Here is a 26,262-nt window from a genome sequence, read left to right on the forward strand (position 1 = left end):
CTATATCTGGACTAGAACTGCTAACCTATGGATCTGGGTTTTGTTAGTAGCCCTGAATCAGACAAGTCTCTGATTAGCCCTTAGGTACATGGGAGAGGACAGATCTGGCGTGGGAAAGAGCGAGTAGTTGTCCTTCACAAGAAGCACCTCTCAGTTTCATCTTGAACCCACGCCACTGGATTGATTTTATGTTGAGGAAGACCCTCTCCTGAGCTGAGATCTGGCTAGAAAATCAACAGAACCCCTAGCCGTCCCTCTCCCAGCAGGAGTCGTAGGCATAATTTTTTGTAACAAATATGGCAAAGGAGTCCTTCTTACGGCTCACTGTGTCCTTGAATGTATAGTCATAGTGCAAAGCGACTTTTCTGCCAGGTGTATGTTTTGCTGTCCACCCTGTGATGTTACAAGCAGGGAGCACTGGAACCAGTGGGCAAGTCCATGTGCCGCCGCCTTTTGCGCTGTTAGGATGTGCTTTGGGTACAAACTAATGCTGGAAAGTTGCATGCAGTGGCAGACCGGAGTAAGACCAAAGATGATGAAGGGGATGCTGAGTACTCAGAGCATGTGTTGTGCTGGAGGTGGTGAAGGTTGCTCAGCCTGGAGATAGACCTCCCAGTCCTGCTCGCCAGCCTGCTGTTTGATCTGTGCTTTCTGCCTGGAGAGAGCGAGGGCTTTCAGTTTGCCGTGGGCAGGACCTCTACGGTCTGTTCAGCACTAAGTACCTTTGTTCCCCAGGGGATCAGCAATGTAAGCTGGAGTAACCGGGTGGATTGTCAGCCAGCTGGGATTGCTCTCTCGTAAAGAACTACTGGCTGAAAGCTGAAGCATTCAGACTAGAAATAAAACATGCATTTGAAAGGCATGAGAGAGTAACCAGTGGCAAAATGTCCAAAGAGAAGACCAGGAAATTCTCCATCTCTCAAGGACAAGTGCATTTTTGGAAGGTGTCTTAGAACCTACAAGTCAGTGGATTTAACAGAGCAGTAGCTACCTGAAGCCCTCCAGGCACAGGAGGTCAGCTGCTGGAATAATTCTCTTCGTCTAAAATTCCTGGCACGCGAGACTGCATTTAATGTAAAGGATCAGCTTTGCACTGACACCACTGGCTTCTTCGCAAAGCTGGGGTTTGCCAGCTGCTGGGCCTGGAAGAACAGGGCATTTGCTTTGAGTTCTGCCCTCTCTCTATGTACTCTGCTGAGCTGACTGTTCAATGTACCTTATTGTTTGAAGTCATGTCGTCACAAACCAGAGGGTGAGAGTGGAAGCATCTCTCCTTACCCCCTCCTGAGCAGCAAGCGTGAGCAGTTCTACTTTTCTAGCTACTGCTGCGCTTTGCTCTGGGTCCTGCTGCTTTTTCTTTCTTTTTTTTTTTTTTTCTCCACAATTCAGAGCAGCTATCTGGCAATAGATTCTGTTCCCTCCACACCTCCCTGCTTTTCCATCAAAAATAGGAGCTTCAAATCACAAGCATGTTTTTTGTGCTCAGCACCTCACCATGTCAAGGTCACCCTGAGCAGGGTTCCTGTTACAGCTTAGCACTTTCACCTCTGTCAATTTGCCATGCATTAGTCAATCTGGAGCCTAATGGATTTGTAACCTGACTTTGCCTGTATCGTCGGAGACGTTCCCAGCGATGTAAGAGGATTTGGGCACAACTTCCTTTCAAGTTAATGGAAAGATCTTGCTTGGAAAGAACCTGCTTGAGGAACTGAGTGTACTTTGCATTAATGTTTCCATTAATATTAATGGGAGATGGTTCTAAATTCCTCAGATCAGCTTTGAACATCTTAAATTCTGTGTCCTTCACCTGTCTCATCTAAAATGGGGCCGGTGAGCAGAAGCACTCTTAAATGAGCAGCATCATTATTGACCAAGATGTCCTGCAAGTTTTTCCACCTCTGTTGGTCTCTCTGGAAATGTCCTGTTCTCTGGTGGCCCCACTGGACCCCTGACCAGCTCACCACAAGCAGGGTAGGAGGTTCAGGGTCAGCTCCCAACTCAGACTGTCCCTTGCATGGTCACTGACAAGTCACATTGCCTGTCTCTGCTCCACCACCGCGTGTAAAGCAGGAAAGAGCAAGAGTCCTCTGGGACTTTTTTATTAGCATTTATAAAGCACTTTGCAATCATCGAACAGGAGGGAATAGAGGGAAGTGAACTTTTATTGTTGCCACTCAAGTCTCAGTTACTGCAAAGCTCTGCTGCCTTGGGCATGATTACCTGGCACACTTCGTTTGGCTGGTGCAGGCAGGCCTGCCTGCCCGTGTGTGGTGCAGAGCCCTGCCTGAGTTGTAGCTTGAGTAAGGTCTTGTCTGGCTTTACTGCTTCTGTGGGGCCGTGCTGGTGTCAGCACTGGCCTCTTGAGCCCGTATCCCCGCTTCCCCTCCCTCCCTCCTTGCTCTCTACCCTCCTGCTCCTCCATTAACTTTAGCACTTGGACACATCAGTGATTAACTGTTACTGAGCATCTCTCTCTGATCGGATTGCTGCTTGCTCCTGCCTCATTCAGCAGAGCTCTTGCCTCCTTGTGGGCTGCTGGCAGGTATTTCTTTCCACCTCCGACTGAGCTGAGCAGAGACCGACATACTAACTGCTCGTCACATCCCCTACCCCCCTGGTGAAAGCCAGCCCCAGCAGAGAGCTTTTGCACATGTTGCATCTCTGGCATAATCTCATTTTGCTCAGACAGTCCAGGTTAAACAGCTTGATATAGTAAAAGAGGTGATACAAATCCTACTCATCTCAACATAATCAGGTTAGTGAGCAGCTACGTGTGCAGTTGTCCTGGCAGACAAGAAAGGCCATGCTGGCTTGGCCCCACTGGAAGTACCCTTGGGAAGGACTGTGTTCAAACAGGACCTAGAGAAGTGGGGAGGCAGCTCTGTTGCAGTAAAACAGGGCACCTGTTGGAGAAGTCATCTTATTAATGAGTTTTTCATGCTTTATTTAACTCAGTGCTCATTTGTAGTCTTGCTGCCAGACAGACATGGTCTGGTGCAGTGCCACTTACCTAGTGATGTGGGGCTGGGCACAAGGTTCCAGGGGAGCAGGCAGCATCCACCACACTCAGAGAGATTTGGTGTGACTTGTTTGCAGGAAAAAGCAGGAGAGGCTGGGAGTAGGCTGCCCATGCTTGCACGCTCTCTTCCAGCCATGCCAGCCCGGGGTCACTTCTCCAGCCCCCAGCAATTAGCGAGGCAGATTGAATCTAGATTGATCTGTCTACTTTCACAGAGTGAGCCGATTCCAGCAAGAAATTCTCCTTTCCCTCTTTCTCCATGTTAAAAGAAGGAGACCTTGTCAGATTTCTGGATAAATGGTAAGTACAGGGCAAGGTAGAAATAAATGTGCTAATGCATAGGAAGAATCATTAGGAGAGAAAGACATCATTGATGCGGCCAGGCTGCAGCTGATCTGTATCGCTGTGCTGAAACTGCCTTGTGGTACAGCCACTGCAAAAGGTGGCATTCAACAGGGGCTCTGCTATTTACTGCACATTTGCAGCATGTTGCGGGGGAGTGCAGAGAGGCAGAATCTGCTTCAGAGCAAGAGTGTTCAGCACCAATAACAGCCTCGACCAGTACAGTGTTGTTTGCTGCAGGGATTTCATAGGAATTGCCTCCTGGTGCAGTTATCTGACAGATGCATTTGGGTCACTCAGATCTTCACAGTTCCTGTCCCCATTGAGAGAAAACTGAGGTTGTGGGAAAGCGGAGGAGAAGGGACCTGTTGCTTCGGTGAATATAGAGAAACAGGAGTATGGTGCTGAGCTAATCGGGGGCATATGGATCTCTTTGGGGATGAGTTTTTTGAAAGGTGAATGGGATAGTGAGGAGCAGGGGATCAGTCCCTGGTAGAAGTCAGTAGAGGATGATCAAAGATCTGCTTCATGCTGTGCGTGGCACTAGCAATTCCCAGGCTCCACAGCCAAAATATGATGGCACTAACAGGGACATTTAACTGAACAAGTGCTGGCCTGCTTTCTCTCTCAGCCCCATCTTCATGCTGGACTGTGATCAACAAGGACAGCAAAGAAACCAGAAAACTGGGCAGGGTATTTTCAAGGAAGGTAGTTAACCCTGAAGGTTGCAGTGCTCTGGTTCATGGCATGGCTCCACAAGCTGTTCCATGCAGCCAAGAGGGGAACCTTTGCAATGGAGGGATCTCTCTGTTCCATCCAGAGCATTCAATTTTTCAAGGACACCGTAGAAGGCAGCCTGAGGAGTAAGACACAGCGCAACAGCCCAACCAGTTTGGCTGTGTACCACTGCAGAGTGCAGCATGCAGGCCTGGAGAAAACAACCTGCAAGCTGACTGACCACTCCGGGAAGCAGGGTGCTTGTCCTAAGATCCATGGTGGGTGCAGCTGTTCCCAAGCTCCCAAAAGTGTGAAGGGATGCTCTCTTAGCTGGCAGAGTGGTGTGGCTTTGTGCATGTTTATCCAGGGCTTTCGCCTGCACGGTGCCGGCGCGAGAGCTGCTGCTAGTAGTTGACAGCTCAGCTATTGTTGCAAAGTATGATTTAATAGCAAGACTTGATTACAACATGCAAATGTAGCTGCTGGGGGACTATCTCAGAGGTTTGTGGAGATTAGCTGTTAAATTGGCCAGTGCAAAAACATTATTAAGCAGAGAACATAATTACTCATCTTGTGCTTCTGTGGTGTATAGAAAAGACAGATTTGTTTAAAAGCCAGCAAGTCCTATATAGAGAGAAGACTTGTGTAAATGCCACATCATGTACTACTGAATGTTGCAGCATATTTTATTAGAGAAGCAATACTTAATAACAACATTTGGGAACTTGTGTAAGGAATCCATTATATTATTCTGCATCATAAAAGCAAACCTAATGCTAGTCTGTGTGAAGGCTGTGCAGATATTGAAACATCTCCTTTTGGTGGTGGTTGATTGCTTTTATAAAGATTGTATCATATGGATATAAACAAATAGGCACTTGATATGAAATCTGGGAGCAGGGTTTTAGACTCATGCATCTATCTTCTATCCATGCACATGCCCTCTGAAATGCATCAAGGTTCCCATTAACACTTTAAACATGGAAAGCAGGATTAAAGTGAGACTGTCAGCACATACAAAATGAACATCTAGGCGTGCACTTGCTGTTATGTTTTTCCCATTCAGTCCTAGGGTAGTCTATGGGGTTGCTAGAATAAAAAGCTTGTGTGTGTGTGTGATGATGCAGGGGGAAAGACTGAGGTGTGGGGAGCTTGTTAGGGCTGCAGACCTGTTTTTTGGAGCAGGTGGGTTTTTTTTCTTCCTCCTGCTGCGTGGCTCTCAGTAGCACAGGCTTGGCTTGCAGTGCAGTGGCAGCTAAAGGACTGAAGTCATATGTAAAAGTGCATTTGGCTAGTCAAAGCCCCAGGCAATTTCAGGAAAATCTTTAACAGAGGAATCAGGAGGGCTGAATTAGAGGAACAGCTTGTTTGTAACCGAGCGTAGTTCCTGCAGTCACAAGTGCTGGCAGGGGTGCAGGGTGATGCTGACAGGGCAGAGCTGCTGTGCTGCAGTAGCTGCTGCTCACCCCTGATTCATGTCACTGGATGCTGCCTCTCCAGTATCTCATGCCCCCCAGCAGAAGCTCTGCTGAGGCATGGCTTGTCTAAGCAGGAGGAATTATCCTCCCAAGCTTAAGGAGGGGAGGTAAAGACTTAAAGGGTTTTTGATGGGAAGCTCCTTGCCATCCTTTTGTTGCAGCTCAAGAGCATTTGTACACCAGTAATTGCTCCCCAGGCTGGTTCCTGTGTGACTCAGAGCTGAACGTGGAGCTGCCCGATGGCTGCTGCTGTGTGAACCTCAGCGTCCTGGCACAGTATGTCCCAATCACTCTAAATCTGAATTTTCAGCCTCTTTCCTCCTTTACTACGTGCCTGTGCACACGCAGGCACACTGCCTTGCTCTGTACCTGCTGTATACTGGTCAGTTTGCCACGGTAGAGCCCATCAGCTGTTCCAGGCGGGGAAGGTGGGGAAAGGGCTGCCTTGCTTGTGGCTGGGCATGTTTTTGGCTCAGAGCCACGAAGCACCTGAATCCCAAGACAGCTGCTCACCAGCATCTCCTGGTGTGACTGTGGGGCAGCCGGGAAGAGCTCTGGCCATGTCCAGTGGCAGCATCTCCCTCCTTTCATTATTCAGTGCTAAAGAATAATCCTAAAAATATCTGTGAGCCATTTGCAAGCCACGAGTGTCAGAGGGTAGCTCTGCAAAGGTCTTGTGTCACCGGGAAAGGGGTAATGACACATCTTGTCATCACTGAGCAGGAAAGGATGGTACCTGCAGCCAGGTGCTGGGAGTGGGTAGGAGCAAGGGCTGGGTCTTGGCAGGGCAGACCAGCTGAAGGTGGATCAGCCCGGTTGGCAGAGGAGCAGGAAGGGACAGGGGGTAGCGTGGGCTGAAATGCTGAGCTAGGGCACGCTTGGTGCCTGCACAGGCACATCTCACTTACAGCTGTTTTTTTTTTATAATGATCTTTGATAGTTTGTAATGAAGCCAAGCAGAGAGAGAAACCACATAGCAATATTTCATAATAATTTTTTCCAATTATATGAGGGCTGTGTGTATTCAAGCTGTCTGTGTCTCCCTAAACACCACATGTACACTTTCAAGCTACATACCCTATGATCAGTACTGATAAATGCAATAAATTTGATGTGGTGGTAGAGTTACAGCAGGAGTCTCTGATAGCCAGAGAGGAGGCAGAAGTGATGTATTCCTTTGTTAAGCTCCTTTTTTTGTGTTTGTACGGCTCGGGTGTGCAACAGATCTGTCTGTTAAATAGCTCTTAACCTTTTTCAGAGTCTGGAGCGCAAGAATTTGTTTGTATGATCCTCTTCTCTGGTAGTGGTGGTGCTGCCTATGGGACATGCCCTTAGCTGCAAACAGGTACTATAGGAGAAGCTGGAGTGGTTTTTGCTCCCATGAATGGCAGAGTTTTACTGCACTAAGCTGAATAGCACAGTTTGAGGCAGAACCCACTCCTGACTCGTTCTAACAGCTCACCACTGCTGCTCTGAAGCCCTGGGCTGGAATAAGGCTGTGATAATTAATGGAAGTTAAAGTGCTCCTTCTGCCTGTGAGCTGGTTGGAAATGGAAAAGAAGAACCTGTCACAATTGTGACTGGCTCTAAACTGCTGTCAGGCTCTCCTTCCCTTCCCCTGCCCCAAGTGGAAAATTGTATTGGAAAGCAGCAGTTAGAGCACTTAAATCTTTCCACAGTTCATTTCAAGCTCCCTTTCTTCTTCCCAGCCATTCCCAGGCCAGTTTGGGGCGCGGATGGGAGACTGCGTCTCTGGCTGAAATTTGCAGGATGTTAAATAACAATGGGAGAGTGGCTTTCAAAGAGGGTATAATGTGCCTGGATTGCACGTACCATAAGCTGTATTTCCTTTGCTTTGACATTCAGCCCATCCATGCAACTCCTGAACTGTTTCCTTTCCGTGTGGGATCTATCTTGGTGTGTTACGGAGCAAGCTCAGGCTGAAATGGAGTTGGTACCTCTCCTGTTACAGCAGGACATGCTCCCACAGGCATTCACAGAAGTTGCTGGTGTCTGTCATGTCTGGACAGCAGTAAGTGAGCACGTGAAATGTGGGCAATAATAAAAGCTGTTGTATCCCCTGTCATGGGTTACCAGGTTCACATAATCCCTGCCCTTTCCCAGGTACTTGGATTGTCTGTTTCAACTAGTGTGTGTCCCCCTTTTCTCTTAACACCTCTTGGCACAGTTGCATTGCTGCTGCAGGCAGTGGTTCTGAGTGGTTTTGTCTTCTGCTGAAACTGGTCAGTGAAGGGCATCTGATGGAGCTTCACTGTCCTCCTCAGCTGTCTGGATTTAACAGGTTGATCGGCTGGAGGAAACTCCCAAAGCTTTTACTTTGATGTGATTCCCTTGTTAGAGAGCTGGGCAGCTATTTTGGTGTCAGACTCCAGGAAAGACATGGCATTGCATTTGCCTTCCCCAGATGACCTCGGTTCATTCCCACCTGTGTGACCAGAGCATCAGAGACCTACTGGGAGGTAACAGTCATTGTGGCTGCTTGTTCTTCTCCCATTTCAAAGTATCTCAGTCACTGAGGTGAGCAGCTCTGGTGCCAGCGGGGTCGGCAGCTGAGTGCTCCAGCACGGCGTGTAGGGGCTTCCCAGGCTGGGGGAGTCTCAGGGGAGCGGAGCGAGCCACCAGGAGCCGGCAGCTCCTGTGACAGCAGCTGATGGGACCTGCTCGGGGCCAGGAACAACGGTGGCCAAACCATAAGAGAAGCCCCGGGGAGTGTGAGCAACCAGGAGCACCAACAAGGTGGGCAAACAGGGCCTGGCGTGGCCATTTGCGCACGGAGGGCGCTGGAGCCCTGCCAGCTCCACCAGGCAGCAATGGTGCCCACCAGGCAGCAATGGTGCCCACCAGGCAGCAATGGTGCCCACCAAGCGCTGTGCCCACCGTGCCAGAGGCGGCTGCCCAGGCAGAGCCCGGCGGGAACACGCAGCCGCCCCGGTGCTGGGCCGGCAGCGGGGAGCGGGCGGTGGGAGCGCCCGGGGAAGACACAGGAGGAGCCAACAGATCGATACCTGGCTCCGAGCCTGGTGTCACCAGCAGAATTTTGCATTTTATGGTCGTGGATTGGTTCACCACAGGCCTGCTGGCAGCAGGCAGGGTACACCCGTCTCGAAGGGGGAAAAGGATCTTTGCACAGGAGTTAGCAGAGCTCGTTGAAAGAGCTTTAAACTAGATTTGAAGGGGGAAAGGAATAAAACCAGGCTTGCTAGAGATGAGCCTGGGGGCAGCACGCCGGTGTTTGAGGGATGGTGTGCTAGCGAGGTCCTTCGGTCGGCTGTCTCAGGTGGAGATCCATACAGCAGTGGACACAGGGGTTACTGATGTGTTAGAAAGTGCCTGAGAATGGTCAGGTAGGAATTGAGGCTTCTCCCCACCAAAAAGGTGCCGGGATTAATAGCCCAACCACACCAGTACGCACAGCACGGGCAGCAAACAGGAGGCGCTGGAAGCCGTCGTGCAGCAGGAAAACGGTGATGTAGCTGCCAGCACAGAAGCATGGCGGGATGACTCACAGCACCGGAGTGCTGCAGTGGATGGCTGTAAACTCTTCAGAAGGGACAGGCAAGGAAGAGAGGCGGTGGGGTAGCCCAGTACGTTAGGGAGTGTTCGATTGTCTAGAGCTTAATGATGGTGACGACAGGGTTGAGTGTTTGTGGGTAAGAATCAGGGGGAAGGCCAACAAGGCAGATAGCATGGTGTGAGTCTGTTACAGACCACCCAACCAGGATGAAGAAGCAGACAAAAACTCCGTAAGCAGCTGGGATAAGTCTCACAATTACTTATCCTCGTTCTCATGGGGGACTTCAACTTACCACATGTCTGCTGGAAACACAATACAGCAGGGAGGAAACAGTCCAGGAGGTTCCTGGAGTGTGTGGAAGAACTTCCTGACCCAGTCGGTGAGGGAGCCGGCTGGGGAAGGTGCCCACTGGCTCTGTTGTTTGTGAACAGAGAAGGACTTGGGGGTGATGTGGTGGTTGGAGGCCGTCTTGGGCATAGTAGTCACAAAATCATAGAGTTTTTGATTCTTGGACAAGGGAGGAGGTTGTTGGTTTTTTTTTAGGAGGCTGTTTGACAGAGCCCCTTGGGAGACAGTCCTGGAGGGCAGAGGAGTCCTGGAAGGCTGGACGTTCTTCAGGAAGGAAATCTTAAAGGCACAGGAGCAGGCCGTGCCCGTGTGCCGAAAGACGAGCCAGCAGGGGAGAAGATGGTCCTGGCTGAACAGAGCTTTGGCTGGAACTCAGGGAAAAAACGAGAGTTTATGACCTCTGGAAGAAGGGCGGGCAACTCAGGAGGACTAGAAGGTGTCGTGAGGTTGTGCAGGGAGAAAATTAGAAGAGGCCAAAGCCCAACTAGAACTTAATCTGGCTACTGCCATAAAAACAATAAAAAATGTTTCTATAAATACATTAGCAACAAAAGGAGAGCTAAGGAGAATCTCCAGCATTTATTGGATGCAAGGGGAAACACAATGACAAAAGATGAGGAAAAGGCTGAGGTACTTAATGCCACCTTTGCTTCAGTCTTTAACAGTAAGACCAGTTGTTCCCCAGGTACCCAGGCCCCTGAGCTGGGAGACGAGTACAGGGAGCAGAATGAAGCCCCCATAATGCAAGGGGAAGTGGCCACTGACCTGCTACACCACTTAGATGCACGCCAGTCTATGGGGCTGGGTGGGCTCCACCTAAGGGTGCTGCTGGAAGTGCCCACTGAGCCAGTCTCCATCATTTATCAGCAGTGCTGGCTCACTGGGGAGGTCCCAGTTGACTGGAAATTGGCAAATGTGGTGTCCGTCTGCAAGAAGGGCTGGAAGGAGGATCTGGAGAGCTACGGGCCTGTCAGTCTGACCTCGGTGCTGGGGAAGGTTATGGAGCAGATCATCGTGAGTGCCGTCACGTGGCATGTACAGGACAGCCAGGTGGTCAGACCCAGTCACCATAGGTTTATGAAGGGCAGGTCCTGCTTGACTAACCTGATCTCCTTCTGTGGCAAGGTGACCTGCTTAGTGGATGAGGGGAGGGCTGTGGATGTCTTCCTGGACTTCAGTAGAGCCTTTGACACCATTTCCCACAGCATTCTCCTGGAGGAACTGGCTGCTCGTGGCTTGGACGGGTGTACTTTCTGCTGGGTAAAAAACTGGCTGGATGGCCGAGCCCAGAGAGGGATGGTGAATGGTGTTACATCCAGTTGGTGGCTGGTCACAGGTGGTGGTCTCCAGGGCTTGGTGCTGGGGCCAGTTCTGTTTAATGTCTTTATCGACGATCTGGGCGAGGGGATCGAGTGCACCCTCAGTAAGGTTGCAGACAACACCAGGTTGGGTGGGAGCGTTGATCTGCTGGAGGGCAGGAAGGCTCTGCAGAGGGGTCTGGACAGGCTGGATCGATGGGCCAAGGCCACCTGTGTGAGGTGTCAGGTCCTGCGCTTGGGTCACACCAACCCCACGCAGCGCTGCGGGCTGGGGGCAGAGCGGCTGGGAAGCTGCCTGGTGGGAAAGGACCTGGGGGTGCTGGTCAACAGCCGGCTGAACGTGAGCCAGCAGTGTGCCCAGGTGGCCAAGGAGGCCAACAGCGTCCCGGCTTGTATCAGAAACAGTGTGGCCAGCAGGACCAGGGCAGTGACCGTCCCCCTGTACCGGGCACTGGTGGGGCTGCACCTTGAACCCTGTGTTCAGTTTTGGGCCCCTCACGACAGGGACACTGAGGTGCTGGAGCGTGTCCAAAGGGCAACGGAGCTGGTGAAGGTCTAGAGCACAAGTGTATGAGGAGCAGCTGAGGAACTGGGGTGGTTTAGACTGAAGAAAAGGAGACTCAGGGGAGACCTTATCGCTCTCTACAACTACTTGAAAGGAGGTTGTAGTGAGGTGGTTGTTGGTCTTTTCTCCCAAGTAGCAAGCGATAGGACAAGAGGAAATGGCCTCAAGTTGCACCAGGAGAGGTTTACATTGGATATTAGGAAAAATTTCTTCACTGAAAGGGTGGTCAAGCATTGGAATAGGCTGCCCAGGGAGGAGGTGGAATCACCATCCCTGAAGGTATTTAAAAGACAAATAGATGTGGCACTGAGGGACGTGGTTTAGTGATGGACTTGGCAGTGCTAGGTTAGCAGTTGCATCTTAAAGGTCTTTCTCAACCTAAACAATACTGTGATTCTACAATTTTCAGAGCTTTGGAAGGACAAGGGAGCAGGTCTCTGCTCAGTCTGAGCTTCGAGGTTGCAGTGCACCCCAGCCACGTGGGCTGTTTCAGGCTGTCACTCTCAGATTTGCAAGTGGCTAACCCAGCATGTAGATCTAGTGGCCAGACAGATGTCTAGGGCCCAAGTTGTTCACATTTGACTGCTGAGTATGGTGGTGTGGCATACTGGGTTGCCTGGAAGGAATATGGCTGGTTAGGGTGCAGCCGCCATAAGAGATCCAGCCGCCAGGGCTGGAGCCCCTGTCGTGCTTCCAAGAGGAGAGTCCTTGCAGATGGTGACTTGCCCTGGTGATTCCCCATGTGGACAGATTCAGGCACTGGGAAAGTGGGTGGGCATTGCTGTCCAATCCAGGATGGTGATTTAGAAATAAAAGGCAGATTTAATGTTGTACTTCTTTCTAAATGTACAGAGCTACCCTGTTCGTTCAAGGGTTAAGCAGTCTGAGAGGTGCAGCACCTAGAGCCAGGTATGTGTCAGGCCTGGACTGGAGGCTCACCAGAACATGAGGATATATGATGTTATTTCTGTTTTGTCATTCAGAGATTACTGCTCAGTGTCTGTAGGACAAGCAAGCTCCAGGGCATCTTAGGATATGCCCTGTGCTCCAAGCCTGTTTTGGCTTTGCAACGCTCATATGCAAAGGCAAGAACTGACGCCTGAAATGCTCCTTTTCCAAGGATTAAAAGGCACTGCCAAGGCTCTGCAAGATGACAGTGTTGCAAATCTTATCACGATCCAGTGCTGAGATCCATTGGTTTCAGCAGCACAAATGTGTTGACAGATCTGTGTGTCTGCTTTTTGGTGATGGTAGATTTTTTTCAGGAGATTGGTCTGTGCTGCTGAACTCTGGTTGTAGCTCCCGGTTCAGAGCCTGGAAGGTAAGATTGCAAGAGCTCTTCATCACACCTGGGTCTTAATTTTAACCAAACTTTCCTTGTTCTAGTAAAACCCTGGCCCAAAGGAGCAGTTTCAAGGTATCACAGTGGATTTAACTTTGATTCCTCTGCTCTTATATGCAGCTGAGGGACCCATAAAAGTCAGTGGAGGAACTAGCAGGAGTAACCAGGTTAGCCCGTTGGCTCTGACTGCTGCCTTCACCCAGCAGCCTGTGAGGTTTTGCAGACCTCAGTGTGAACAGAATTTTTTCTCTTTTATACGATCTCAGCAGGGGGACTGTGATGTGAAACAAAGTCCTTTCTTACTAATCCAGCTCTGGAGAGTCGTCATATCCATCTCTAGACTTCAGGATATGATTCTTCCTTGCTTACAGCAATAGGTCCCGTGCCACCCATCTTTACCTGTTATGGTCTCATTGAAACTACCTCATCTATCCTTATCTGCCATCTGTCTGTAAGTAGCTCTAGTTGGAGATAAACAGCCCTCTGTCACCACAACTGTGCACCCTCCTCTCCGACAGCAAGCGTGCCGTTCAACACCCTCTCCCATGCCGTTTGGCTTTCTCTGTTGTGTGCCGAACTCCAGTAGGATGTTTAGCCATTTCTTCTTCATCCCATTGCGTAAATGAGGCTAATTTCAGCCTGCCATGATGTGTGGGCTCACTGGAACGTGACTATAAATCCAGACCTGAACATTTTCTTGTAATGGACAGGGTGGTAAAATTGCATTGCTGCCTTTAACCTCAGGCTGTCCTTAGACCAAGCCAGACTCTTCACAACCCCTATGCCAGTAAATCAAACAGCTTTTGAATTGATGCACATAAAAGTCGAGAGAGAGAGAAGTTACAGATGGAAAAGACCTATTGTACCTTAAGTCTGTCCCGCTGCAGAGGGGGTAAGGCGCTTTCAGGAATTTACGGCGTAGCTCCAAACCTGCCTGCTGAGGCCAGGCAGGGTGAGAGTCATGCCTGGGGGAGATGTGAGGTGGGGGGAAGCTGCTTATATTTCCTGCTTTTTCATTCTGCTCATCTCTGCATTTCATTCCCTTGGCTTTATTTTTGGGAAAGAAAACTTGTTGATTGTATATTCAACAAATTCAATACATTCATTCTTCTGTTCAGTGTTTTTCACTCAGGGTTATGCCTGACTTTTCTTGAGAAGCATGTTTTTCTCACCTAATATTTAGTTTTAAGATTGTAGGAGCTGGATATAAAACCTTCTGGGATGTTTTAATCTGCCAAGAGCCTGCTTGAAAACAGAAGTTATCCAGAGTATTTCAGTAGTCCCTATTCAGAAAACATCACCCTCAAATCCTGTGTTGCTGGTTTCCCTTTCATCTCTTTGCCAACTTTTATTGGTTTTTTTAACCCCAATCTTCTGTCAGTGTCCCCCATACCTTGCTCCCTTCCCCCTAGGGTTTCCATGTCTTTGAAAGTCCTGGTAACCAGAAGGTTCATGTGTTGTACTTTGCAATTGTTCCAGACCAAGAATAATACAGCTGGAGCCAGCTGGATCCCTCGCTCCGTATTGATACAACTATTCCCCTTAACCTGCCCACACTCAGTGCTACAACTGCAAATCTGAGGTTGAGCTGGAGCAGTGATGGACAGTGCTGCTCCACAGCCCTGCCTGGAAAGTGGCACCCCAGCAGAGCATCCCGCAGCCAGGGAGCAGCTGCGTTAGGGTGTCATCTGCTGGGGACCTTGCTAAATTGAATGTGTTTGCCTGACATGGATCTTCTCAGAACCAGTGGTTCCAGTGGCCACTCTGATTCCCCTGATCTGCAGCTGGTTTATCCTGAGCAATCCTCTGGCAAGACCCTTGCTGAAGGCTGGCCAGTCCGGATGGTTGCTTCTGCTGGAGGTCTCTTCCCATGAGCCCAAACACTGGTTATGAACTGGAACAGGAACCCAGAGGGGATGTGGGATAGTTGACCCTGGGGACTGCTAGAACTCGACTGGGAAAGGCTAACCTTTGAAGCTGAGTTCTAGCAATCAATAACTTCAACTTTGAAGTTGTCCTACATTGAGCAGGAGGTTGGATCAGAGACCTACAGCAGAAGAGGGCATTACTTAGCAAGTTACTGCCTGGCTTTCACTTGATGAACAGCAGGGGCTACATGTTGAGTTGTGCTACCACTGCCTTTGGCTGCCAGATTATTTTGATTACTTTCCATGGTTTTGGTCTTTTAAAGTTTTTGGCTAGCTTTTGTTCTTCATCTCTTCATGAGCTTCTGCAGGCTCCTGCCTGTTTGTCCTTGGGTCATATCCTGGTTGGTAGATGGATGCTCTCCCCAGTCACTGGCCATCTCAGGGTGTGCTTCTAGTCTGGGTTGTTCATCCCTTCTTTATTTTCCTCTTGTCTATCAGTTTGTCTCCTGCTTTGGAAGTAATCAACTCTTCAGTGCCAGGTAAGCTGGGAAAAAGCAAAGCCAAAGACTGAAAGGAGAAACACACACAGCGTGTGAATGTCTCTTCAGCTGGAACATCTGGGAGAGCATTAACTGGTGGGGAATGTGGTACAGGAAGGCTGGTTCTAGCAGTCTGACTCCCTGTGGCGCTATCAGTGCTCTGGGTGATTAACTGTTTGTTTCTCCCTTACTGAAAACTTGTCTCAGATTAAACCACCGTAACAGAAATCTCAGGTTCTGGAGCAGTTCCAGGTGTAGGTTAATATTTACAAGCTATCAGATTCAGGTTTTGTCTCCATCCCTTGCTATCACAGAGGTAAAATCCTTTTAAAAATCCCTTTTGATCTTTCTGGTTCATGTCATGGCTTTAGCAAGACACTTTCCATGTGAAACTGGCAAATGTCTTAATGGAATTGTAATTTTTTTCCCTCATCCTTTCAGGGACTAGTAACAGATGAAGAGCCCTTTGTATATGAGGGGCCACGGCTTTATAATGGAGCACAAGTGATGGACAGTAACTCTGTAGGATGCTCATGCTAGGAAATGTCAGAACGTTATTTCTGCCTCAGTGGCTTAAGATCATCTGTTTACCTAATGGACTTACATTTGCATTTTGCAGGTGTTGTTTTAATATTAATGTGTTGTCTCAATTGTTAATATTCCTTCACTTCAATGTTACATTAATGAAGGCTGCAGGGAATGGAGAAAAGACCTGGCTAATTAATTAAATGGGCAAAAAGCATCTTTAACTTTCCATCGTGCTGCCCTTTGCTTCCACCTAATGGGTCTTGGCATTTCTGGTCAGCAGCCATGTAACACATGCTGCTGTATGGAGCACTCAGTGACAGACTTGCTAATTTTTCTGACCCATAAATCACTTGTATAAACTTTTAATGGTGAGGAAAAGTGCCTTTCATTCCTGCTTCCTCCTTTCAGTGGGAAATGCAGCCTGATAACAGGCGGTGCTGGCCCGATGTGTGGGGCCAGAGACTTCCCTGTCAGAAGAGGGGCTGTCTGCGTTCCTTCAGGAATTCTTTCCATTCCCCTCTTAGACGGACTCTGGATGACATTAATAATATGTGTCTTGTCATAAGCTCTGCTTTTGGAGCCAGTGGCGTATCTGGCTGCACGTCTCAGGAATGTGGACTGCGAGTCTGGCTTTGGGCGCTGGTTGTGAGGTATCTCCCCTCTCCTCTGCACTGTCCCAGACCCAGCTTGGCTCTGGGCTTTTTTTGCCCACCAAGAATTCCCATGGCCTGGAGAAAACTGTTTTGGGTCTCTGCTCTGGCCCGGGGCAGCCAGGCAGCACCCCTGCTTAGCAGCATCCTGATGCATTCCCAAAAAGAAAGCTTGCGAGCCCTGTCGTGAGACCTTTTAGCTGAACATGGCATTGACTTGTGTGCATTACTGGTCACTGCCTATCCCTCCCCTGCAGCTCTGCAGAGGGGCAGCAGGGCCCTAGCCATTGTAGCTCCTTCGGAGACATGAGATCTCAGTGAGCTGGTAGCTTCCTGGAAAGACAAACCGGATCTGACAATGGGAACCTCAGATTCCCATCTGCGCAGCTCCGGGAGCTAAATGCAGGGATTGCAAACCCTTTGCAGTGCTGCCATCATCTTCCCCACAGAGAAACGCTCAGGCAGGAGGAAGCGGTTGTGTTTTAAAGGAGGGTTTTCAAACAGCACCATCACTTTGGTGCTGCCATCCAGCACAAGTGGGAAGGTCCGTACAGCAATGTCAGGCAGCCCCAGCCACTGGAGGCATTTCTAGAAGGGGGTATATGTGGGGCTGTGTGCCCGTGCTGGGTGAGTGGCACTCTGCGGGCTTCTTTGGGGCCCACAGAAAAAATGGTTTCTTGACCCAGGAAGGCCATTTCTGGAAGCAGATCTTCCTCTGTCTGCGATGCCGGGGAAGTCCTCTGCCTGGGGCTCAAAAATATGATAGTTCTGAGAAAACTGTGGAGAACGCTGGAGCTGGGACTGAGGGAGCCTGCTGAAATTGTGCCTCTGTATCCTCTGTGGCCCAGCACGTGGGCACAGGTCTAAACTTTCATCCCTGGCCCACGGCAGCTGAAGATGCTGTTTTGGCACAGAGGGACACTTCAGCATCATGCCAGGAGTCTGAAGGTTGTTGCCAATTTGCATGAGAAGGAGCAGACTGCAGTCATATTAACATTTAATGAAGAGGTGCAGCCCGCAGCGACTGCGTCCTCTGCAACGCTTGCTCTTCAGTTCGATGACTTTTCCTTTGGCACTTGGATCAAGACAGGATGGAGGGTGGTGGGATGGGCAGACATTGACTTCCATGCGAACTGCAGGTGAGGTTGAGGAGCTCCAGGCCAGGCAGGGAGCGTTCACCTTGCACATAGCTGAGCGCCAAGAGGTGCTGGGTGCTCTGTGCCTGCTTGTGCCATCTTCAGCTCTCCGATGTCTGGCCTGATGTCATGCTGCCAGATTAAGTCAGCTCTTTTCTGTAACAGGGCTGCAAAGTGGCATCGATGATTTCAAAGGAACTCAGGCAAATGGTTGAGGTTTTTCTAGCGGTCTAAACCCCCCTGTGCAAACTCAGTACATCAGGCTTTAAGCAATTAACTCCTAATCATGCCGAATACATGACAGCTTAAAACAGTTTTCCACCATACTGCTGTTAGTTTAGGTAAAGCAAAGAGACTGGTCTCATGACGTTTCTAGCCTCAAGGTGTGAGAGTGGGCAGTAAGTGACATTTGTATTCAGAAAACCCTCCCATGGATTTGTGTTGTCAGCATCCATTACTGGGAAGGCACCATAGCTAATAAAAAGGGCATTCTTTATACCCCAGAAAAGGAGTTCATTAGAGGGAGAAGACATTTGAGCTTAGTAAAAAATGAATCTAAAACTGCCTCAGAGCTGCTATTCTCATCAAGTTTCAATGTTAACAGTTTTAACCAAGAGCTAATTGAGCAATCTGAGAAAGTGGAGTAATTCCATTATTCAGCTATGCTTTGTTCAAGGCTACCACTAGCTGCAAAAGGAGCATAAATGACTTTCATCAAGCCAGGAACTGCCAGCATTCTTGCCTTTTACTATTTTTTCTCTCAAAAAAAAGTAGGGCTTTTGGTCTTTTGGCAGCTGTCATTGGCAAAGGGAGCTCCACACCAACACTACAAGGCTCATATATAACGCTGCAATCCAATTTTTTGGATAATGGGGGATTTGGTTTTCATAACTTTTCAAGCAGCAGTGCTGTTCAGGAGTGGATGGCTGAAGATGCTACTGTTTGTTGGATAGGCAGTGTTACCAAGAAGACAGTACACCATTCTTGCAGGATTTTGCATGGAAAAGAGCCATCGCAAATGCTGGTCCAGCTACTCGCCAAAGAGTATGATTCTGTCATTGGCTGCACTCTCAGGAGATGCAGGATTAGCTAATGTTGCTTTTAGAAGAGCTTTTATAGAAAACTCTCCAGTTCCTTTGCTTCATGGAAGAGCTGTAATCAAAAATAAACGTACATGATTTAAAGAAAAGGAGAAAAAATCGTACCACATCCAGTGTCTTTGGACTTAATGCTTTGGAGAGAGTTTGTTGGTTGAACTGTGGTGCTGTTTCTTTACTGTTTTCCTTCAGCTGATACTGCTGCTGCTGTTGGACACGGACAGGACTGTTTGCAGCCTTTTGTGGAAGGTGACTTTCTCTTGGTGAATGCAGCAGGATTTAGAGTCCCATTCCCAGGAGGTGGCTGTAGTTCTCTTGTTTGTTATGAGATTGCACTGCAGCAATAATCCCCTTCAAACCAGCAGACAGCAAGGGCTCTCAGCAATATACTGCCTTAGCAATGGAACGCATATCCATCAGTGTCCGTAGAGCCCTCTCAGACACACACAAACGGATCAGGGCTTCCCTTTCTCAGCGGTAGCTTCTCATGGCATTGTTTGGTTCAAACACAAACCAAGTGTGATGCTTTCAAAGCTGTACTGTCCTAACCCTATTTGGACCCAACGTGGAGCTGGACACCTGAGGCAGACACAAAGCCACGGGTTGAGAAACCAGAGGCCTTGACTGCTGGTTGAAGCACAAACCCATGCTGAACTGGGATAGTAAACCCATCTGGAGATGGGAAGGTGTTTGAACAGCAGAAGCATTGTTCCCTGTGCAGGAGAAAGCAAGTGCTGTGAGTGGGAGACAAGACAGAGAGGAGCAGATGGCATTTTGTAATGCGATACGGGAAAGAAGTTTGGTAACATTTGCAGAAATTACTTGGTCACATTTGCCTCAAGTCTGAGATGCTGGAAAGATGCTGGGATTTACGTGAAGGCAGCTTACCCAGCCAGAGGGACCACCATTGGAAGCAGGGCTCAGACTCCAGCTCAGGATGGTTCAGCTCTGTCCCTTTTCAAGCAGGTTTCCACAATGACCTACATGTGAAGAAAGGACCAACTTCTCCAGCCTGTCAAAAAAACCCCAACCCTGTCATCGGAGAGCTATGCAGCGTTTTGGGTTTATCTGAGTCAATGCCTCAGCTATGAGAACACCTCCAGTGCCTGGATATACCCAGTGGTTATATCTTGCAGGAGGGGGTGGAGGTGAAGAAGGCAGTCTGGCAGGAGAGCTGTGCTCATCTGTTCAGCCCTACCTCACTGCCGTTTGCTCTGAAGCCTATCGGTCTGTTACACTGACGGAACAGCAGATGTTTTACTGTCACTTCGCTTTAACCAAGCTGCCTGCCTCCTTCCTGCATTACTGGACTGCAAACAAAGTACTCCTTGTCTCTCCCTTGCAGTGAACCTTGCTTAGCTAATGTCATTTGTCAAGTTAATCAGGGAGAGTGGGCACTTCGATGGCTTCTGTATAGCTTGGCTGCGTTGCCATGGAGACAAGCAGCCAAACAGGCATTTTACTTGCCCTGCTTTGCTCTGCAGAGATTTGACATGAGAAACCCATATTTTATTTGCCACCAACCAACCAAGTTGCTGAGGATGTGAGTAGTTTTTCAAGGTTCCTATGAAGATTGGGAAGGGTCTAGCTAACCTTTCAGGGAGCAAATTGTAACACTGATATTAAAACAATTGCAGGGTCTGAATGTCCAGTTCCTCTTCCCACATCCTATGGATGTTTGGCTCTGGTAGGAGCTGTGTGAGAGGAGTTACAGCGCAGTAGCTTGGGTTCAGGGCTGGCATCAAGATGTCATCAGCCCTCTTCACCTGGATGGTTTCATAGGTGGCTGTTTGCCTGCAGGAGCCATGACCGTCATTTAAGATTGTTTGAAAAGCACTATGTCCTATGTTTAAAAACATCTCAGGAGCTTGAAATCTCCCCAGCAGTTGGTGGGATTTAGAAGCCGGTATGCCTTGATCACGTTTGAAACTCAGAGGCAAGTGCTTTTGAAAACCATACACTCCAGCTGACCTCTTGCATAAGGCAGGCTATAGAGTTTCACCCACAAACTCCCGCACCAAGCCCATAACTCATAAGCAAAATCTGGGTATTGAAAGAGCCGACAAAAGATGCTTACGCACATCACAGAGCTTGCAAGCAGTCCTGCCCCTCCCTCTCCTCCCTCTCGCATGTGCACATGTTAAATGATGCATTGAACAGGTTTGGAAATGCTCCCTCCTGCAGCCCTGGTGAGCAGGACAGCCGGGACCTGCAGGCACCTACGGGAGGGACAGCCACCTGCTAACCCCCAGCCCTCTCCGTGGGACAGCAGAGGAAACTTCACATCAGCACAGAAAGGGCAAAAGTTCAGATCGGATTGTTTATGGGATTTTATGGAGCCAGGAGCCAAGGATAGCTCAGCTAATCCAGAGGAAACTATAGCGATGGCGTTAGAATGCATTTCACATGGGATTCATTCAGTGCGCGTTCAGATGGACCAGTCTTTCTGTCTCCAATTTTTTAGCCATGAAATATTTTTCTTTGCACTCCCGTCTGCCAGCCGCACTGAGCCAAACTCCAAGCTAGTCTGTTTTAAGGAAAAAAAAAAAAAAACCCAACAAAAAACAACCCTCTTGTCAATTGACCTGCCGACAAGTTAGTAGGGCTTCAGCGCAGCTCCCAGTGACACCAGCGCTAGGCACTGGTCTGGTCCCCAGCCACTGCCAGCCGGCCTCTGTTCCTGCCTGCTGCAGCATCCATTGCTTTTTTCCAAGCCACAACATAGCACTTGCTGAGTCAAAGCCCTGGTGAGGACGCTAGCTAGAAGTGCCACTGAAAGGCCACATAGCAGAGGCAGGAAGGCAGTAGCTTTGCTGTGCCCTCCCACTCCTCAGCAGCTGAAGCCTTGCCAGCTTCATGGGCTGTCCCAGTCCTGGCTCATCCTCCTGAATCTCCAACATCCCATGCAGTCTCAGCATAAGCCCCTTTTTGGAATAAGGATTTCCTTTTAGGTGCAGCAAGACCACCACGTTAAGCTGTTTGTTGCAGATCTTGGCTCCCTCCTCATGCCCTGAGCCACAGACCCCATTGCTCTGCTGAAAGAGGTGACCTGGCTTAACTCCGGGCACAGGTGCCAGCTCCTTCACTGCCCCAACCTGTTCCTTCTGACCCTAGCAGGCTCTCACATGCTCCAGATTAGCCCAGCTGTGACCTGTCCCTTCTGGAAACTGCTTTCCTCTCCCTGGGGACTAAATTCTGATGTTTAAAACAGATTTGTCTAGGAGTTAGCATGGAGCAGCCCCATGCTGTTCACCCCTTTCATGCTTGCAGGGCTGCTGCAGCGTAGTGTGGATGAGGAGCAGCTCTCTGACCCCCAGGTGATCCAGAGCTGGGAAGGACCCTCCGTCCCTGCAGGGTGTTTTGGCATCAACCCACAGGGCATTGCAGTCTTCCCAGGGCACTGTGGTTCGTTAACCTGAGCTGACAGAAACCCACCCATCAGGTCCTGGGGCTTCTCTTCCCCCCGGATACAGGGCAGCATCCAACCTCATCCATATTATCTGCTCCTTGAAAGCCCAAACCACAGCCATGTCTTCCAAAGCCTGTCCCTGCCTTTGGGTGAGCGAGCAAGATGAGTAGCTTTTCAGTTCTGAATACGGTCACATCCTGCACACCCTGTCATGTGTGCAAAGCTCCTGGGTGCTTCCTGATAAGATTTTCCTGCCCATGTGGTCAATCCATACCCAACCACGTGTCGGGTAGCTCTTCTGGATGGGGGCTGTCTGATGCTATCTGGGGGCTGGTGCTCCACATGTGGTCATGTTGAAGGGAGAGAGGACAGGATTTTGCAGAGCAAAGCGCGAAGTATGTGCTGTTAGTTTTCCTTCGGGTGTAAAAGGAGCCCTGGCAGAAGCTGCTTAAGTATTAGCTTCAATTCGGCGCTACCTACAACATCAGAACAAGGTTATCTCTAGAAAAACGCAAAAGCCCAAGCCCCCAAATGGTAAAACAAAATGCAGAACTTAATAATCAGGTGGAACTTGCATCCAGCCCAAAGTGTCACTGGAGGCAAGAGGTAAAGGCTTCTCACCCTAGTGCTCAATGGGAGCAGGAGTGGCAGGGACTGCCTGAGCACTTGCTTACAGTGTTCCTCTCTAGGACACGAGATAAGCACGTTGCACCTGTGACAGAGGAAATGCTGCTCATGGATGTGTATTGCTTTGTCTTTGCACCTCACTGGGCAGAGGCCCCATTCTGAGGGAGGCACAGGGACTCCATGGCCAACCTTTGCCCACACGTGCATCTGTGTAGCTGGGGCTAGCGCTGGAAATGTCTCCCTTTTTCTTTGCGCCAAAGCCCGGGGGAAGGACAGGCGCTGCCTTTCGGAGCCCACGGTTTGCTGTGCCTTACTACAGGCTGGCTCGGGCAGAAAGGGCTTCCCAGTACCAGCGTGGGCTGGCACAGCCTTGCGTGTGCCCCCAGGCCGCCATTCCCCACGCAGGTGGCAGCTGGGTGAGAGCTGGTGGGTCCACCCACGCTCAGAAGATGGGGATGGCTGTGCTATAACCCCCCGGGTGCCGCTTGCTGCCCCGCCTCCCACCCCTGGTGCTGTACAGCTGGGGTGCCCAGCACCCTCGGGCCGTGCTGCCCTGCGGACCCCAGCGCCGGTGGCCGTAGAGGGACCGATGTTGCCATCTGCTGGCTCAGCTGCACAGGAGCAGCGGCAGCTTGGCTCAGCCCTCTTGGAAGTCACCCCTCACCAGTGCGCACTGACCCTGCTCCCGTGCCCACCGCCTGACCCTGCCCTGGGCCTGCTGGTAGCATCTCCCCGTTGGCCGCTGTGCTAGGGGCCGGGATGGACAGCCCGTTCCCGCTTAGGCTGTGCTGCTGCCCACCCCTTCCCGTGCTGCCCATGTGCGGGGGTGCCCCTCCTGCCCTCCCTGCGGGGTCTGAAGTGTTGGCCTCTGGCACAACACGCTGTGGGAGAACCCACAAGGCTGTTATTAAGGGAGCTCCTTCCCATTAAAGAGGAACATTTCCACTGCTGATTATCGCCATCAGGTGCTTATTCCTCCCTGGGCTTGTCTTTATTTCCCTTCTCTTTTAAGTTCTTAGCGAGTACTCGGAGGCTGGGAATGTCTCACTGCTGTAGCAAGTGCTCCAGGAGCTCAGCACCCTGATCATCTCACCCAGGCAGTCACGCCAGCAATGGCCAGGGCCAGGAGCTGCAGGACCACTGGCTCTAGCCCTGGGTCCCCCAGCCAGCCCTGCAAAATCACTGCTTTGCCAGCAGGAGTGATGGGGATGAGCCGGCGTAATCAGTGACAGCTCACTTGGGCATTGCTTGGAGGATGAGGTTACTTCTGTAAATCTATTATCTTTTTCAGCAATTAGCACCAGTTAGGAGCCCTGGGAATATGTGCAGCAAATAGCAGGAAGCCCAGTTAAGCACATCACCGTGCTTATCTAAGCCCAGTTAAACAAGTCTCCTGTGGCACAGCCCTACAGCTGCTAGCACAACCCATAAATGCTCCAAAGATGATCTCTAGCACTGGGATTGCTTTTCTTTGCAGTGTGTAGCCCCAGAAATTTCCATTCAATGGGTGTACATTCACAGGTAGAAGCTGGGGGGCTCACCCCAGCCTGGGATACCCCCAGCAGTCAGCAGGTTGCATGGAGGAGCCCCCCGGATCCTTGCATCCCCTGGATGCCTGAGGCAGCCCCCCAGCAAGCTGCACTGGTGGCTTGCCCTGCCCCAGGGGCTGCACTGCATGTTGCTCTGGGTGGAAGCCCGGCATGAGGCAGGGCTCCGTGGCTGGGCTTGACCACACATGTTGAGCCTGGGATGGGAGAGCGAGCGAGACGCTGTTTTCTCTGGCCCGAGAAGACAGCGATCTGTGTTTGTCTTCCGTGCTATCTCTCACACAGTGTTTGTTTTGCTTGTCGAGCATTTCAGGAGATAAAATGACCTAAAGAGAGATTATTTTATCCTAATTTAAGCTGTCAATTTATCACTGACTTCTGCTTGTCTGTGCCAGCAAGACAGCTTGCTCTGAGTCCCTGGGGAAACCTGAGCTAGAAAGTGAAAATTTGGGGGGGGATTTGCTGCAGTCTCACATCTAATCTGTGCTTATAACAGCAACTACAAGCTGCTCCCCTGCCCCCTGTGTCCTATTAGTTCCCATCACTATGGACTGGCTTGGCTTCCCAGGGGACTTCCCTCTCTGAACTGGGGGCTGGGGTTGTTTTTCTCGTTCCACAGGCTGGTGGAAGAGTTCATGCTGCTCGCGAACATGGCCGTGGCCCATCAGATCTACCGCTCCTTCCCTGAGAAGGCCCTTCTCCGCCGCCACCCCCCACCCCAAACCAAGCTGCTGAAAGACCTCATGGATTTTTGCAACCAAGTCGGCCTCAACATCGACTTCAGCAGTGCAGGGTCCCTGCAAGTGAGTGCACTGGCCTGGCAGGGAGCAGGGCCGTGAGGGCAAGGGGTGGGCACCTACGTGATGGCACGTTTGCAGCAGTGTGTGGTTTATTCCCTGTCCCCCTCTGCCCAAGGAGAGATGACAGCTGTCCCATGCCAAAACAAAACACCTCCCTCACTCGCTCCTGACCCTGCCAGCACTGGGCAAGGGTGGCCCAACCTGTCCCAGTCAGCCACGTTGTGCACAGGGCTTAGAGCAGGACAGGGAGGACCTTGCGAGTGACTCCAGCACTGCCCTCTCTGCAATGGGAAGAATATTTCAGTGCAGGAGCACTTGCTGGGACACCCAGATTTCCTTTCCCTGCCTTCTCTTGGCAGGTCCTGGGCAGGTCATTTGCTCTGTAACCACAGAAGAAGTAGCTCTGCAAGGGGGTGTTTCTGTCTGGTCTGCTGAAGGTCTCAGGGAGGGCAGAGTAAGGAGTGGGGTGACTGGGAAGGACTGGAGAGCGGTGCTGGGAAAGGTCAGATGCAGCCAGTACGGGAGGTATCTGGCCGATCCTCTGCTGAGCGTGTCCTGAGGCTGAACTCCAGCTGAACAGCACAGCACAGGTTCCAGGATTTTCTTTACTCACTGCAACTGGACTGTGGATAATCCTCTGTTAATCCCATCCCCGCTGGCCTCCCGCACACCCCTCCATCAGCTGGGACTGCTTTCCCCGCTTGCTGGCTGTGCTGAGGCTATGTCAGCAGACATGGGGCTGCGCACTCAGCTCCTCTCCCGCACTCTGAACCCTCCAGCCCTCCCTTGCCACTAGCCCCAGGCACTGACCTCCTGTGTCCATGTCTCCAGAGTCCCATTAGTCCATGTGCTGAACCTCTCAGCAGCTGGATGGGAGCCAGGCCCAGGTCAGGTGAGGGGTTACAGGCACTCTCACATGCTGCACGTCTGGGGACAGAGCCAGCGGCCCCTGTGCCCCACGTGTTCCCTGCTGTTCACCCCAGGAGGTGGGTCAGTGATCAGAAGGTTTGTGTGTGCAGTCCTGTTGGGGCTGCTGAGACCAGAGCAAAGCCCCATTTCACATGCATTTTTTTGTTTATGAGGGAATTTGCAGGGAAAGGAGGAATTTGACTTTGATGACTGCTGTTTGCCTCAGTAAGGTCTGCCTGGGTCCCCCTACCACCACAGCTTGCCGGTACTGAATGCTCTCTCTCTTTTCTTCTCCAGAAAAGCTTAAATGAAACATTTGGTGCTGACAAATATGCCGAAGCCAGGAAGGAAGTGCTGACCCACATGTTCTCCAGGCCCATGCAGGTGAGAACAGCACTGTGCTGTTGGACATGTCTGGCTGTAGCTGTCTGCTGTGGCTCCATCTTCAGCCCGTGCTCCTCCTGTGTTACCGTAGCTGGTTCTTACA

At 50.5% G+C, this 26,262-nt stretch overlaps 1 protein-coding gene across 5 annotated transcripts in view; it reads left to right on the forward strand.

The window, feature by feature from the left end:
- DIS3L2 (DIS3 like 3'-5' exoribonuclease 2) overlaps positions 1 to 26,262 on the forward strand; it is a 194,363-nt gene that overhangs the window by 158,632 nt on the left and 9,469 nt on the right. For 3 of the 5 annotated variants that reach the window (XR_005830666.1, XM_040613140.1, XM_040613141.1), the window contains 2 exons: positions 24,686 to 24,869; positions 26,073 to 26,159. Coding sequence is in view for 2 of the 5 variants with exons in the window: in XM_040613140.1 (XP_040469074.1) it covers positions 24,686 to 24,869; positions 26,073 to 26,159 (271 nt within the window). In the remaining 3 variants the exon portion in view is untranslated. Of the gene's footprint in view, positions 1 to 24,685; positions 24,874 to 25,261; positions 25,264 to 26,072; positions 26,160 to 26,262 lie in introns of all 5 variants that reach the window. The other 2 variants (XR_005830668.1, XR_005830667.1) reach the window with 2 other exon arrangements.

Source organism: Falco naumanni, chromosome 13 (assembly GCF_017639655.2).
Source record: "Falco naumanni isolate bFalNau1 chromosome 13, bFalNau1.pat, whole genome shotgun sequence".
Classification (NCBI taxonomy): Eukaryota; Metazoa; Chordata; class Aves; order Falconiformes; family Falconidae; genus Falco; species Falco naumanni.